Below are 17,176 nucleotides of genomic sequence, written 5' to 3'. Positions count from 1 at the left end.
AAAATATTTTCCATGTAATGGGAAATAATTAACAAAATAAACATACATAATATTTTTAAAATAATGCCATTAGTGGCACTACAAGGGCACTGGAGCTAATCCCTGGTTTGATAGGAATCAAGAGAGTTCTTATGTTTACATCACTTCTGTTGTAATATAAATATTTATAATGTCCCTGGTATGTGAGCTACATCAATCAGAATTTGACAGTAGTTCTAATTTAAATGTTTCTGACCAAGAGAATTTTCAGAAATTATAGGACATAAAATTAGAATAGCTATCTAATTAGTGTAGGCACTTACCAGTTGTGTGATCCTGGGTAAATCACTGAGCCTTAATTTCCTCATCTGTAAAATGGGAATAACAATAGCACTAACCTCACAAGTGAGGACCAAATAAAATAACACATATTAAGAACGTTGCAAGCCTTAAAACATCATTTAGATGTGAACTGTTATTCATTACAATTACACTTTTCTCCAAATGAAGATTTATTATAATCTGCAAGATATTACTTTTACTCATGCAAAGAGTAGTTACTTTATAATTCAAACACTGTATTTCCTTGCAAAGCATTTAGTATTTATAATATATTAGCTTTGAAAAGAAACTTCCTACTTACCATCTCTGAAGCTAACATTGACAGCCATGGTTGTCAGGTCTTTTGTACAACTGGCCATATTTTCCTCCTGGGGAGCACTGAATGTGCTTAGTCCAGTAATTTTGTTGACATAGACCATTCTACCCAAAGACACATCAAAATGTGCTTGCCAATCAAAGGACCGTGCCATAGACTCTTCATCCTTAGAAATTCTTGTTGCAGTATTCTCTTTCTGAAAATGATCATTTGTTGAAATGTCTACATGACTTATTAAAGCTGTGCTGGAAGGGTTGGCTGTTTCCAACTGCTGTTCTGAAGATAAAAGGGGGTTATTTGGGACTTCACAGACTTCAAAAGATGTGTTTCTGGATAACATCAAAGGAACATTATATCTCATTGGATAATCCTCTGTTGTACTAATTAGTAATGATTGATTTGTAAAAGCTGAATTTGTATTTTTGTTACAGGTATTATCTTGCACAGCAGTGTCTGAATCTGGAAAGAGGATATCTTCTGTTATTTTATGTATGTTATGAGATAACTCATGAGAATCCTGGGCTAACACACTACACAAACTATTGTCTTTCATACTGGGGCTGAATGGGCCAGGGTCATTAGAATGTTCTATACTTTCAATAATTACAGTTTCTTTGTTGTGACCTTTCATTCTGGATAGTTTAGATGCTAATGATCCTAATGGTTTATTAACATTTAAAGGTTTTCTGTTAAACTGAGAATAGTCAGTAAGTGTCATAGGATTTTCTGTCAAACTGACATTCTGTTGCTCCAATATCTCTTTTTTCTTAGAAATTTGAAATTGTTCTGAAGGGATGTGATTATCTGGTTGATTATTTACATTGGATTCATTATTATTTATGGGTGGAATTTCACAAATATTGAAATGGTCTAAGTGGCTATTTCCTTTCTGAGAAATATCAGGTTCAACTTGGGAACCATTACTGGTAATTAGTTCAAAATCATTACTAATATTATGAATTCTTGTGGGCATAGGACTCTCAACCTTCTTATATTGTCTCTTAAACTTTTCTAAAGACACTGGTTGTGAAAACAAGTTTAGTTTCTTATGAGGAAAGGGTTTAGAACCAGTCAGCTTTTCTGTATTCTTCCTAATATTTGAAGTGTGTGCATTCCAAGGAAAAGTTAAGGAAGCATTAGACAACAAGTTACTTGTATGTGATTGCTTACTGCTTTTCTTAAGAAAAAATGCCTCATTTTTACAGATTCCTATGGTTTTGCTTTTTGGCCCAGCTTTTATATTTGTTAAGCAAAAATTCTGTTTTACTGATTTAGCAGATTCTTCACCTAAATTAGTATTTAAGTCTATGTTTGGGGTCTCAACTGAACTTTGGGTTTTGTTTCCAAATATTTCCCTGGCACTAATAGGCCCAGGTTGAAAATTATTTTTTAAGGTAAAGTCCATTTCAGATGTTTTTGATTGTTGAGTTTGCATCACATGAGTTATAAAGCCAGTGGAGCATAACTGAACTTTTCCATAACTGAAAACTGTTTTTCCTCTATTATAATCAGATTCTCTCTTTGTTCCTTCATCTTCTTTAAGTGTATCACATGTCTCCAATAGTATTCCCCCAAAAGGTGGATGTTCGCACGCCATTTCAGGGATATCTTTAAGTCTCTGTTGTCCCTCACAAACACTGTCGACAACTATTCCATTATCATTGGTTTTTTCCTTTTGTAGACATGGATTTTCTCCATTGGCCTCAAGGTGATGTGGAATATGAAAAGAACTCTTTAACACTTCTGAACTGGCTCCATGGTGATTTGCTGAACATTCAGGTTCTAAACAAATATTTTTAGTATTATTTTTTTCAGAATCTGTGATTTTGGCTTCCTGTTGTATTAAGACATTTGGTTTTGAGTAGGCGCTATCTTGACAAGGTACAGATAACTCTATCATATCATTAATGCACATTTCATTTGGGTCACTATTGGTCACCACGTGGCAGTCTTTTATGTGTTTGATGTCTTCTTCAGTCCTAAAAGTCTTCAAAGAAATATCTTCCACAACAGCTTTTCTTTTCACAGTTTTAGATTTTGTATTAAATATTTCATATGAATCCATATTTTCATATGCCTCTTGAAAATTGTTTTGGACACATTTTTCATCAGAGATTGCAGGCTGAAGAATAGCACTGAATAAGGTCAAGTCACTGTCTTCATTAAATTCTTTAATGTCATCACCTGACAATTCTATAAATAATTGTTCTTGTTTTAAAAAAGATTTTATCCCTTCCTGAATACAAACCAAGACAGTATCCCAGTTCCTAAATTCAATTAGAGTTTTTGCTGGATCTAGGCATACATCGTATTCACAAAATTGGCATTTGACATTGATTACATAGATGCCATGAAGTTCTGGGTTTGACCGATGCCGAGGAGGGCTTGAAGTTATTTGCTTACTTGCAGGGCCACCCCTTGGTCTACAAATAATACTTTCTTTCCTTAATAAAAAGTCAATGAGTTTATGCAATCTTGTCCTTAAAACCAGTCTTTTGTTCACAAACAAAAACTGCAAATTTTTATTATAATGTGCTTCACAACTGATATACCCATTTAGTTCAAATTCTTTATGTTTAAAATTGATTTCTCTTAACTTTTGCGACTTACTCAAGCCATGAATCTGACAAAATCGAGAGCATGTATCTTTGGTTTTGGGAAGCTGAAGAACCATAGAACCAGAAATATCATTTCTCAAGGAGAAGGATATGGATGGGTGCATGAGTGAGAGTGCTTCAATCCTTTGTCTAACCTTTTCAAACTCCAGTCTTGGATCCATGCATTTCCTCCTCACTGGTAACTGGTAAAATAGGTTAAAAACAGTGACTGTTGTCCCTGAACTTGGCCTGGTCAACTCAGCTTCACAGGCTTCCAGGGCTTTCCCATTCTGAAACAGTTTCACAAAAGTTTCCACTGTCCTATTTGTTTTGGATGCAATTTCTACAGCACTGGCCATATTTACTATACTTGATACTGCTTCCCCTCTGAAACCATAAAACTTTGGGTTCTCTAGGTCTTGTACAGATTTGCACTTGCTGGTGAAATACTGTTTTCCCACCCTCTCTACATCATCCCTTTCCATCCCAGATCCATTGTCTATAACCTGAACTTTGAAAGTTTCCATGTTTACTCTCACAGCCACACATTTTGCTTCAGCGTCAATGCTATTGAGGGCAAGTTCTTCAACACATTGGCTAATAGAGCTGACAGCCACACCAGAACGGAGTTTCACTTGTACTTCCTCTGATAAACACTTGATCATGGCAGGTAAAAAACTAGTTAAGAGCTACGGTATCTTCTTATCAGAAATATTTCCCTACAAAAACAAAGAAAATTAAGGCTCTTAAGATTTTAAAACTTTTTAGCTTGTATCTACAAATTATCTGGTATGTAATTACCTCTGTTTTGTCAAAAATCATTGTGAATATTATTTAAAACAAATATCATTCTCTTCTACTGCTAATAGACAACATATAATACTGCATCTTGGAAGAACTTCTGTTTAATAATAGTCCAAGATAATAACTCTCATGACACATTTCTCCCCTTTCTAAGTCGTACAAGCTACAAAGTGGACATTAGTATTCAAACCCAAAAGTGAACTACAATAGAGAAATAGAAAATTCTAGTTATTTCACAATAGCTGAATAAATAAGGAGAACAAAGATATTTTTTAAAACATCATATTGAATGATGTGACAGACAGGTAGTGTAGTAGGCTTACTGTTTGGAAGAGATGAGTTCAAATCTGTCAGACACTTACTAGCTGTGAGACCCTGAGCAAGTCACTTAGCCTGTTTGACTCCATTTCCTCATCTGTAAAATGATGACAACATCTCCTTTCCAGGGTTGTTCTGAGGATCAAATTAAATAATAACTTAGCACAATTATGCAAGTAGCAAGCACTCTATAAATGCTAGATATTATTATGATTATATGGGAGAGTAAGAGTCATCATTACCACTCCCATAATATTTATATATTCTAGGCTCTGTGTTTGTAAAAACTTAAAGTATCATCCCAGTTCTGCTACTAAGTTGTGACTTTGTTAAATCTTAATTCAGTTCATCTCACTTCAGTAGCTAAGGTCTCAGTTTCCTCATCTTTAAAATTAAAAGCTCACCTTTAAGAGCTAGTCTGGTTCTTTTTATCTTATATGCTCCATTTTAAGATAACTGTTGACTTAAGAACAGGGATTGAGCTCCCCACACAAAGTACAGGGGAAAAAAGGTGACTTAACATCAGCACTGTGGCTTCTGGGGTTGCTGAGCCTTAAAGATGACATCACCTCGAGAATGGGCTCTACTGTGCACTTTAATTACATACAAATCCACAATTACTTATAGGAGCCTTTACTAAGAAGATATTCCTTTCCACTGGGAGAGTCCAAAGTCCCAGGAAAGAAAAAAGGAAAACATGTTCTTTCTTAACTAAGAAATATTAAACCCACTCCTTAAATCCTTGTTCCGCTTACTCGAAAAAGTTCTTACAACTGCCGCCACTATCCGGAAAGATGACGCCCCTCAGGGAGACCACGCCCTCTGGAGCGTGATCTGAGGGGCTGGGGCCAGTCACAAACCACTTTTACTTAACTCCGCCCTTCCTCGAAACTCCTCCCAAATACCCCTCCACGGAAACGAAGGCTAAAGGTTTGCGGGAGACCCTTAGTTGGAACGTTCCCAATCACTCCCTGGAGACGTCTGTCAACGAAAAGCCCTCCCTGGAATCGTTCCTTCTTCCCCTCCCCTGCTCTCCAGTCACCTTGAATGGTAGCTTCACCGACCGCCAGTGACGAAAGCGTGCAGAAGACCGGAAGCGGACGCGAAAGCCCCTGTGATCTCTGGGAGGAGTAGTTTTCATACCCTGTCTTTTTGAACAAAATGGAATCTTCCATAATGGAATCTTTTTGGGGGGTGATGGATTCACAAAAACCAAGGTGGAGGAAATGGGGGGGGGGGAAGAAGGGGAGAGGTGAGGGAGAGGAAAGGTAATAATTTATGCCAAGATTTCGTCGTATAAACGACATTTATCACTTTCCAGGCTTATGAAATTGACAATCTTTCCCTGCCCCCCCCCATCATGGAAAAAATACTAATTAGCTTGCTGATTAGATTTCTAATTAGGTAACTAAGTTATTCTTTTTGGAGGATCGATTTCTTTTAATCGGCGCCCTCTATACCTTTATTGACCTGGATTGTTCCAACCCTTCTGGATGCAAATAAAAAGCCCTGTGAAGTGACTTTGAGCTTGCTTTCTGTCTCATTTTCGTTGGAACCTACTTCATAAAAAAGCTCATATGGTATTTTTTCACATATTACTAATCTTAGTAGTTCTGAATAAAAACATAAATAGCCGCTAGTGCTACAGCAATATTCCTTACTGAGTTTGAGTGTCACCTAGGCAGAATGGTGTCTCCATGAACTAGATCCTCAATGCCCTTTCCTGTCATTTTGCACAAACACTTAAATCAAGGCCCTTTTAGTGTGTAGCAGCAGCGATTTCAGTGTTCACATTAATGGCAAAAAATTCAGGGAATTGGGTCAACCAGGTGAAGATGTAGATATACAGTACAGACATATAGGATGCAGGCCCTGGAGTCAGAAGGACCTGAGTTCAAATCCTGACACTTTGATATATTTATAAGTTGTGTGACCCTAGGCATGTCATTTAACCCCACCTCACAAGAAAACCAAAAATTCACCTAATTATAGGATACAGTTGGAATTAGGGAGTTATATTAGCATTTTTTTAAACTTTTCAGTCTATTTTCCCCCAAACACATTCCTCTTTCAAACTTGCTTTTGTTGCAGGGTTCACCATCCTAACAATCACTGATTCCCATGTTATTAATCAGAGTGGTCTCTGCTCTTCATAAAATACTTACCATTTTCTGGCATGTGTACTTTTGCATTAACTGTCCCCAACACTTGGAATGCACCCTTTTCTTACAGTAGCTCAAATGCCATCAAGAGAGCTTTCTCCCAAAGTCACATTGTATATCTCTTATTTTTGTAATCGTCACATTTTACACCTATTTTATATTGCTGTTCAGTTATTTCAGTTGTGTCTGCTTCTATGTGATCCCATTTGGTGTTTTCTTGGCAATACTTTTCATTTCCTTCTTCAGCTCATTTTGCAGATGAGGAACTGAGGCAAAGAATTAATTAACTAGTCCAGAGTCACACAGCTAGTATTTGACAAGATTTAAACTTGGGAAGATGAGTCTTCCTGATTCCAAATCCAGCACTCTATCCACTGCACCATTTAGGTGCCCATTTAGTTCTCAGGTGAAAATCAACATTACTGAAATGATTCACAGGAACTCCCAACTTTCATTTTGAAGGAATGAAATTAAGAAACGTTACTGACTTATTTAAGTTTTCTCAAAATCTTCTTCACAAGTATGTTTATTGTACAAATGAGTAAATAAATCATATTCTTAGAGGAAACTCAGTAAAGACAATAAAAAATTCCAATTATCTTTTTTCCTTTATTATTAAGTTCCCATTTACAATTGCAATGCTTTAATGCGGTCCATCCATTACATTCAAGAAATACTTTAAAATCGAAATAAGTTAAATGACAATCCTTAAATATTAATAATAACAAATAGTTCTGCATGTTAACAACATAGATGACAAATAAATTGAATACAATTTCAAGTAAGCATATACTCATATTACACTAGGAAAAATATTGTCTTTTGATTACTATTTCACAATTTGGAAATCTTTGTATTCCAGCTTCGGGATGACCCTTTCATTGTGGAATTTTGCCTTGTCAATGCGGGATTTAGGGCTTCCTTTTGTCTTAAGCCATTCTTGCATGACGCGAACCTGGACAGTGGGACCCTGTATCTGTCCTTGCACGGTGCCCTGGTCAGTGTTCTGGACCCATCCTACCACTCCCAGCCTTTTACCCTCAGCCTAAGGGGAAAAAAACAGAATTGGATTAAATGAGACCGTTTGAAATAAAGTAGGCTTACAATCTGTTGTCAGAAACTTGGCCTGGAATCAAGCCATGGGAGTTGACTGATGTTGCCCAGATACTACTGGCAACAGGACAAGGATCTTCTTGTGACTCTTTAATGTAAGGGTGTTAGCCATCTGAACTCATTTCCTTTCTCTACCCTCCTAACAAGCAAGGGTTAGATTTTTCCACTAACTCAAAAATTGGCACTAGTACTAGATGCAAACACAAAACCCACCATTTTCAAAAAGCTCCCAGGAGGTTATCTATTTGTTTTGAGCACATTTTTGATTAAGCATGCTAATTTCCTCCTTTCCTAGCCAAAAATCCATTGGATATAGAAGAAAAAAAAAGAACCTGAAAACCATATTAAAAGGTCACCTCTTCCTTCTGCCTTCATGACAATTCCAATGGGAGAATAGCCATATTTTTAAAAGATTTCACAATGTTTCCTGCATTGCTATCACCATTAGGGAATTCTTATGTCTAACCCACATCTTTCATGGTGCCCCTGAAACTCAATTTCTGTCATCCAAATTAGAAAAGGGCAGCTGTCTCTTCTTTTGGTATAATAATTTGGTATAATAACAAACCCAATTTGTGCTTGGGGAATCTTGGGTGATGTGATAGAAAGAACATTGGAGCAGGAATCAGATATGGATTTTAGCTCCAGTTTTGATACTAATTAGCTATTTTACCTTAGGTAATTAATTTTATCTTGACAACTAAGCCTATTTCTTCATCTATGAAGATTTGATAATTATTCATCTATTTTATGGCTAAAGTCTATGATTCTATGACAATGCCCCTCAAACTTTTCTTTAGGTAAATAAGACTAATTCTCTTAAATTTGAAAAAAAAAATTGAAGGAATCTGTTTAGCTAGCTAGCTTTTAGACTTTTTCCAATTTCTTTCCTTTAAAACATTGATGTGTTAGAGCCAGTTTAACCTGTGAACAGAATGTTAAATTTTCAGTGTGAGCATTTATACTTCTTCAGCAATTGGCAAATAATATATACAAACCAGGGCTTATTGTTGTTTTGCTGATTATCTTAGCTAGAGAAAGTGACAGAGAAAATGTTTCCAATGCAGATTAAATTTAAAATTAAATCTTTCTTCAATCCCCAGCATTCTTTATCCCATACCCCCACCCCCCACTGGGATTGTTAAACATTTACCAGTACACCTCAGCCCTAAACTGAAAAACCAATAATGAACACAATAGAAGGATTTCTTTAGGCATCATTTCACCCATAATGCTTACTTTTTAAACAACAGAATAACATTTGCTGACAGGATTCAGTGTGCGAATTTAGGCTGAAAAAAAGTATTGTACTTAGATCCTAATGAATTATTTTAATTTGCTCACACAAAAGACAATTTCTGCTGCAAATACATACCAGGGAGTTTAAACTATGGGAACAAATTTCACCAACCTAACTTGTATTTAAATGTCATTCATACGGTTCCAAGAGAACACTCTACTTCTACGGTAGATAACACAATAAAACACTTACTTTCATGATTAATAATAATCACTGATTAAACTTTAATAAAAACAATTTTTAAAAATATGGTTTATAATTTTGATGTGAAATTAGTAATTTTAAAGCAAACTTTAATTTTTTTTTTATTATATCACATCATTTCCCTTCTTTCCCTTGATAATAGCATTTTATTCTAAATTACAGGGAAAATTATGCTACCATCAAAGACCTTGGTTGTTGCTTGTCTTTAAAGAGTCCTGTCTCTGCATACTAAAGTACAGTAAACAGACTTAAGTTACAGAGCAATCAGTGATAAAGCTAAGTGAAATATATATTACTGGAATGAATGTTAAAAAAAAAAAAGCACTTAAGTAATTACTGTTTGCAAAGCATAGTGGTAAATGATAGGGATAAAATTAGGGGGAAAAAGGCAAGATAATATGTGCTTTGAAGGCACTCACATTCCAATAAGGGAAAAAACACAAATAGGAGATTTTAGCCCTAATGGTGACAATAAAGTACAGTGGAAAGAGCACTGAATTTGATACAAAGAAGAAACTGTTCAAGTCACTTGTCTCTAAGCCTTAATTTGAATATCTGTGAAATGGAGATAATAGTACTTACACTACTCCCATAGGGTTGTAAGGCTGAAATTCAATAATGTATTTTCATAAAGTACTTTACAAACTTTCAGATATAAATCTCACTTAGTAATTCTATTCTGCTTAAAGAGTGCTTTTTGTGAGAGAAAGGGCCGAAGAAGGACATGATGAGCAGGTAAAATATGGTACTTACATCAGGATTTCTTTCAACATTAAGATTTGAGTTTTAAGTACCCTAGTTCCAATAAATTGGAATTACCTAATTTTACAGTTCCAATTCACTACTCCTATTTTTCCAGAAAGGTTTAAAGTGAAGTGGTAGAGGGCAAGAAGGGAAGATAGGCTGGCATCTACAGATCAGAAGGGACAAAAATGGGAGATATGTGTGTGCAGGGTAAATACAAAGAAAATTAGCTAGCTACTCCCTTAATTTAACTAAACATTTACCTATCTTGTTACAGACAATGTAGTTTATAATCAGAGAAGTCTCAGTTGCAACAGCAGCTGTTTGAAATCGAGAAAGTTGTTACCATTAGAATATAATGTCTTTAAAGGCTCTTTAATTTCTTTTTATCTTTGTATTGCTAGTGATGGGGATGAACCCTGAAACTGTGTCCCCTTTAATCTGTAAAAGAAGGGTGAATGGTGTCTCAGGCTCTCCCCTGGAAAAAACATACTTCTCCCAAACAACACTCTCCTATGTGGTCTCATTCAGTTGGAGATCTTGGCCTGATATTCCTATTGAGTGGCTTGAAACTCCGAGATAAGTACTCTCTTTTCAACTGGAAATAAGCTCCAGGCTGTGACAACATTGAAGGAATCTCATTCCATTTTGAATGGAAGCCTAAGCCTCCAAAACAGGAATTTGCTTTGCCAGGAAGCTCTCTTCTCAGCAAAGCTGCCTGCCAAGACACTGTCCACTGTAAAGATAGTCTCTTCTCAATGTTAACCCTTGCCATTTTCCCTAACAGGACCTTTTGCCACTAAGAAGTCTGTCTTCCTAACAGGCTGACTTCTTAGTGAACAATAAAAATCCCTTTTGCTATTCAGACTTTTCGGATTGGGGAATTCTTTTGCTTTGGACCTGCCCTGACCAGAAGGGATTCCCCACCTCAATTCTCACACCTCTTTTCAACCACTAGCACCCAACACACAGCACCTTAAAAATAGTATTCACTTAAACACGATGAATTTAACTGACCGTTAATAACACACAAAGAAGAATTACATGGGGGATTGATTTTCTTCTTTAAATTGGTAATACAAGAATTAAAATGAACAACAGAAACAAGACAAAATTAAGATACTCAAACTTGCAGATAAATATGCCGAATTAATAATGCCATGCACATACAATTCATATTTACTGCTGCTGATAGTAATGAAGATAATGCATAATCTAATAAATGCAGGATTTCTTCAGAAAATATTAGGAATTCTATCTTATGGAACATTTAAAACTGGCCAGAAGCAGAAAGCATATCTCAGGAAATAATCCTTTACTTCATGTGGATAATAAAAGTACTCACTACCCACAGAATACCTTTAAAAGTTTCTTTTGTGAGAAAGCTCTATACTCCATAAGGACATGACACAGACCAGGAAGCATTCCTATCAGAAGCTTCTCTGAGAAGGTAAATTTGGAAAAATAGTCTAAAAAAAATGAGTAACTATTAAAGTAAGTGAAATGTGGAATCACTGAATACAAGAAGCAATTCTGATTTCTTTAGAGTTGAACTCAATTGATATAGTAAAAGGAAGTTTTCCTTTTCCTTCAAGGAAGAAGGATTCCTGTCTTGTCCAGACAATCAGACATCACCAGTAAAACAAAGGAAATACATTAAAACAAACAAAAAAAGAAATTTAAAAAAATGGCTTGCAACCAAACATATGACCTATTACTTCAATAACCAGTTCTTTATAGTTTCATTCCCAATATGGCCAGTTCCTGTGCATCAACAAAAACATTTCTTACTTCCTTGGAACATTATTTAGCATCTTCCAAACCCAGTGTGGAACACATACCTGTGTGTACTTTCGGAAAAACACACCTTGGACTTTTCCAAAGATTTCATAATCCACTGACATCAGGGTGTGTCCTTCGGCCATGGTAAGGCCTGCTGGTGACCATGCAAAGCAAAAGTAGTACAAAAACAAGCTTAAATCTGGACAGCCTGATCCTTTGTCACACAATTGTGTCTCAATCCTTAGTGTTCATTTATTTATTTATTTGTTCATTTGTCTAAAAAAATTTGTGCCACAGTTCTCTTTGGTTGTCCTGACTCAGTTTCCCTAGTTGGTTCTGCCTCAGTTTCCCTAAATTGTTCTGCCTCAATCTCCTTAGTTGCAAAATCCCCCTCTGGTTCATTAAGACTGAGGACCATTTGCTCTAAGGTTATAAAATGTCAATGTGAGACTCAAGATAAGGGGGAGTTCAGACTTCCTGGATCCTAACTCCATCTGTCATCAAAATTTAAAGTCCTACCCCCTATCCTGTCATTGTTCTTCTTTATCCCAATTTACCAGAATGTCTGGTGTTTCCCACCACCCTGTCAGAACCAGATTGATAGTCGGTTCCCACTTTCAATGTTCTGACTCCACCCCTGCCTTGATCTACCTGTAGTTGAGCCATGTGTGTATATCTGTCATTGAGAACTCACATTTACCACTAGATACTTTGAGATGAGAGTCCTGTCCAATCAGTCAAACTCTCCAATTAATAAAATATTAAAAACTCTCTAATCTCTATCTTGCCTCAGTTTCTCCAACATTACAAAACAAACAAAAAACATTTAGTGAATCCCCTAATGTACTCTTGTAGATCCTTAGGAAGTTTTTTTTTTTTTTTTTTTTTTTTTTTAGAGAAAAAGAGAGGGAGAGGAAGAGGAAAGAAGGAAAGAAAAACCAAAATGCCCCCAAAGTACTTGTTATTAAGACAGGAAACTATGTAAATATAAATCTTAACTTAGTCTTTGCATTCCCCACTCCTAAATCTAGCTCAGTACTCTGAATACAAGAAATTGACAATAAATATTTCTTCAATTGGAATCAAGTAAGGGTAAGATACATATACACACACATACACAGATGCATCCATTGTATACACACATAAAATCCATAAAATGTATGTTGTGTATTACATGCACATTATATGCACATATAAAACACATATATGTATACATATCTGTGAATATACATGTGTGCACAAACAATATGTGTGCAGTATATGTACATTCACACATAGGCACATGTATCTTTATGTACATGGTATCACATAAGTTACATATAAGCATATACACCTGTACATGTGTATATACGGTTATTATGTATATGCTACACAGTGTATATGTGTTTATATGTAGGTACCATAAATGTATCTATGCACACATGAATATGTGCATATGAAGACTTGAGTATGTGTGCACATGCATACATACATGCTGTATGTTTATGTCTATATCTTACATACACATATACACAAATATATGCACATATACAACAATATATGTATGCATACATGTGCATAGGGTAGGTATACCCCTTGTTCAGTAGCATCCAACTCTATATGACCCCACAGTTTTCTTGGCAAAGATACTGAAGTACTTTGCCCTTTCCCTCTGCAGCTCATTTTACAGATGAGGGAGGAAGCAGGGGGAAGTGACTTGCCCTGAATCACACAACCAGCAAGTGTCTGAGCCTGGATTTGAATTTAGGAAGATGAGTCTCCCTGTATCCAGGTCCGTCCATTGCGCCACCTAACTGTCCCATATACAGGCACGTAGTTACACAGTGCATGCATGTACACACAATACTTCTCTGTAGCTGCGTACACAGATGCAGGCAACCCCTCCCAGCACGGTTCTCCCTCCCTCCCCCCAGACTGTGTTTGTGCCTCCGGCTCTCATCAGCGAGTCATGCAAACTCTGTGCAGTGGCTGGAGACACTAAGTGGGGCATCAATCCTTTATTAAGCATTCACAAACTCCATGAAACGCGAGGTCCCCGGAGGACCCACTCCGGTGAGCAAGAGGCGGGGGTGGGGCATCTCGGTGGGGGCCGCTCCCAGCCCCGTTCCTCTCTCCCTACCCCCACTTCTGCTCACCTGCCTCTAGTCTGTCCTTCAGCCGCGTCCCTTTCCATTAACATTTCATGATGATTGCTCCCCCCTCCGGGGGGAGGGGGAGAAGGGGACCTCCCGGGCTCACCCTGATCGGCTTTCCTCCCGGGAGAGGTCTCAGGACAAGCAGCTCAGTCCTTCACCCAACCGTCAGTTCCGAGTCACAACTGCCGGTACCTGAAAAGCATCGAGTTCTAGTCCTCCGACTCCCCGCTCCTAGCTAGAGAGGCCCGTGGTCAGCTCAGCCAATCAAAGCCAGCCGATTCGGCCGGAAGTCCGTACACCTGAGACTGATGGAAAAGAGCAAAGGCGGGCACTACTGAGTCTGGGAAGCCCGGGAGTTTCCGTTGGGCCCCAGCCCTCCGCAACTCGCACTCGCTGCGATTAATTTACGCCCCGATAGACTTCAGGGGGTCCTTGAACTTGAATGGGGAAAAATAATCACATCTTTATTTCATTAGAGTGGGTTTTCTTTTTAATCTTATGCATTAAAAAAATTCTGGGAAGGGGGTCCATTTGGCAAACAGTCCCGTGCCACAAAAACAGTTAAACATACCTGCACTATCCCAGTTTCCTTTCATGAGCCCCTTAGGGTAGCCTACCTCTGATGAACCAGTCGGGAGGCCCCCTTGGGGATGCAGTTCCGCTAACTGAGTAGAATCAACCTTTTTCAGGATTCTCTGGCTTCACATTTTGCTCTTAAAACTTTCCTTACATTGTGTGCATGGGTCACTTAGCTTCTCTATGCCTCAATTTCCTTATCTGTAAAAAGAGGTTAGATTAAATGGCTTCTACCATTCTTTCCAGTTCCAGAGCTTTGAGTCCTATCTTTCTTAATTTTTCTGTCACTACTCTGAAATAATGTGTGAATTGTTGTTAGGTGAGTAGAGAAGATGTTTCCAGCTTCAATGACCCTTGGAAGGTGCCAACTAGGATGTCAACAAATATTCATTACTCTTTGCTTTCCTTATTATGATCTTAATTAATCCGAATTAATTCCAAAAAGACAAGAAAAAGAATAAGCAACCTTTAATTCCATAATTACATTTGGGCCAATCCTCTCAGATTATATAGTCCATAGATCAAATTTTAAGTACTTATTTGGAGAAAGGAAAAGAGGAAGAATGGAAGGCAGGAGAGATGGCTACACTTAAACACTTTAACCTTGCTTCCAGAATGAAGCTAAATGAAAAATATGCACTATCAATTTTAGTCCTGGTAGGATCAGTAGTCATTTAAGTAAAAAATATTCTTAAATTGCCATTTAAAGGTATTTTATAGCTTTGTATTCTGAGTTTTATATGCATTGATTCTGAATTCTGAAGCATTTTTTCCCCCACAATCTGGTGTGGTAATTATCTTCATTTGATAAATAAGGCAATAATTTGCTGAAGTCCCAATAGCTACAAATGGCAAGGTCAAAGATGGCAGTGCAGTGCCTTCAAAGGAATGCTGGATTGGGAATGAGCATATTTGGATTAGAATTGTGCCACTGCCATTTTATGCTACCTATCCATGATCTTGAACAAGACAATTTCTCTGGGACTCAAACCTCAGGTGAAAAATGTGAGGAGTAGATTAGATCAGTAGAATTAAACTCAAATAGAATTGGATCCATGAAATATAGATTTTTGTGAGCCTCATATTGAGTCTTAAAATGTAATATTGTCACTTTTATTTTATTTTTATTTATTTTGTTAACTATTTTCCGATTACATTTTAATTTGGTACAGGCTATACTATGTAGTGTTAAGGACACATGGGGCCTTGAGGACTGTTTGACAGCTTGTAGGCTCCTTAAAGAGCCTTAAGACTTCTTCTAACTTGAAATATCCTATAAAAACACAGTTTCTTTATTAACCACTGAAGACAGAAAGGTAGTGAGCATTTCTATAGTGCCAAGCACCATACAATTAATTCCAAACAACAAATCTGTGAGACAAACGTTATTTTATGCTCATTTTACAATTAAGGAAACTGAGGCAAAGAGGTCAAATTGATTTGCCCAGAATCACACAGCCAGTAAATCAAGGCAATTAGGTGGCATGGTGCATGGTGTTAAGGGCCTGCTATTATCAAGAAGGCTTGAATTCAAATCTGCCCTCATATACTAACTAGCTAGGTGATCCTGGACAATTCACTTAACTCCGTTTTCCTCAGTTTCCTCATTTATAAAATGAACTGGAGAAGAAAATGAAAAACCACTCCAGTATCTTTGCCAAGAAAGCCCCAAAAGGGGCCAGGAAGATTCAGACCCCACTGAAAACGACTAAAACAACTCTCTAACTTCGGTCTAGCACTATCCATTGGATACGTAGCTTGACCACAATCCAAAGCCCTTTCCATTGTCATACATAAGCTCATGTACCTTGTTATCTTCACCAATAAGTATTCCTTTTTTAGTTTACAGCACTATTAGCTGTAATTTGAATTACACACTCAATTTGAAACTGGCAAGCAATAATTATGACATTTTGAGATTTTAAGTAACATTCACATGGATTTTTTTGTGTGTAAATACACTAAAAAAAGCCAGACTTTTCCAAAAGTATTTGCAAACGTGAACGTGAAGAAAAAGCTTTCTTGCCGACACTTTTACGGAGACTTTTTTTTTTCCTGAGGCAATTGGGGTTAAGTGACTTGTCCAGGGTTACACAGGTAGAAAGTGTTAAGTGTCAGAGACCAAACTTGAACTCAGGTCATCCTGACTACAGGACTGGCTAGCACTACGCCACCCAGCTGTCCCTACTGAGACTCTTAATGCTGGTGCAATTTATTCAAGGGATTATTTTAAATTTGCCAGTGAACTTTAGACCGTTACGTTTAGCTGAGTCATTTGTAGGCCCTAAGAGATGGGCAAGGTAGTTGGGAGTTAATACAATAAAAATGGCATTAGCAAATTCCAGACCAGCCATCAAATATGAGGAAAAAAAAGATAATTTTTAAAAAATCATAGCCACAATTGACTCATTGGCAAGGTAAAAGCACTGCAAGAACAGTAGATAACAGCCATACCTGTTGAACGAACAACACCGCCGAATGAACTGAGAGAAAACACCAATATGGTCAGCCCTGGTAGGTAAGCACACATACGGACTCTTCTCCCCGAGGATTTTGGGGCAAACCTCGATTTATCCCCCTCAGATACAAAAACACCGGCTTCAGTTTCTTGGTGCATTTTCACTCTCAGTTTCTGGGAGCTCTGAGGAATACTCTCTTCTTTTAAAAAGTACTTGGAAAAGGCCCGGCGGGGAGCAGGGCCCGCGGGTCAGCGGAGGGATTAGCCGAATTGGGGAACCAAGCCTTTAGCGCTCCTCTCGCAAGTTCGGAGAGGCTGGTGCACGTGGAGAACTCGCCGCCTCCCG

At 37.5% G+C, this 17,176-nt stretch overlaps 2 protein-coding genes across 7 annotated transcripts in view; both read right to left on the bottom strand.

Moving 5' to 3' along the window:
• Positions 1–3,934, bottom strand: part of MLH3 (mutL homolog 3) — a 45,253-nt gene extending 41,319 nt beyond the window's left edge. Inside the window, exon 1 of one of the 2 annotated variants that reach the window (XM_051977580.1) lies at positions 623–3,934. In XM_051977580.1, coding sequence (XP_051833540.1) covers positions 623–3,899 — 3,277 coding nt within the window. In that variant the 5' untranslated portion in view covers positions 3,900–3,934. The remainder of the gene's footprint in view (positions 1–622) is intronic. The other variant, XM_051977579.1, reaches the window with a different exon arrangement.
• Positions 3,935–7,107: 3,173 nt separating this feature from the next.
• Positions 7,108–17,109, bottom strand: ACYP1 (acylphosphatase 1). 5 transcript variants are annotated; one of them, XM_051977590.1, is made up of 3 exons: positions 16,827–17,109; positions 11,721–11,815; positions 7,108–7,563 (listed from the first exon to the last, which is right to left on the bottom strand). In XM_051977590.1, exons 1-3 carry the CDS (start codon positions 16,987–16,989, stop codon positions 7,348–7,350), a joined length of 474 nt encoding a protein of 157 aa, XP_051833550.1. In that variant the 5' UTR covers positions 16,990–17,109; the 3' UTR covers positions 7,108–7,347. The 5 variants fall into 5 exon arrangements, with proteins under 5 accessions (XP_051833550.1, XP_051833551.1, XP_051833553.1 ...); XM_051977591.1 differs by having other exon boundaries at positions 11,721–11,812; XM_051977593.1 differs by lacking the exon at positions 16,827–17,109 and adding an exon at positions 13,797–14,035.
• Positions 17,110–17,176: the final 67 nt, after the last annotated feature.

Source organism: Antechinus flavipes, chromosome 2, assembly GCF_016432865.1.
Source record: "Antechinus flavipes isolate AdamAnt ecotype Samford, QLD, Australia chromosome 2, AdamAnt_v2, whole genome shotgun sequence".
Classification (NCBI taxonomy): Eukaryota; Metazoa; Chordata; class Mammalia; order Dasyuromorphia; family Dasyuridae; genus Antechinus; species Antechinus flavipes.
The sequence above is the reverse complement of the archived record's forward strand: the minus strand, read 5'-3'. Positions and strand labels throughout refer to the sequence as shown.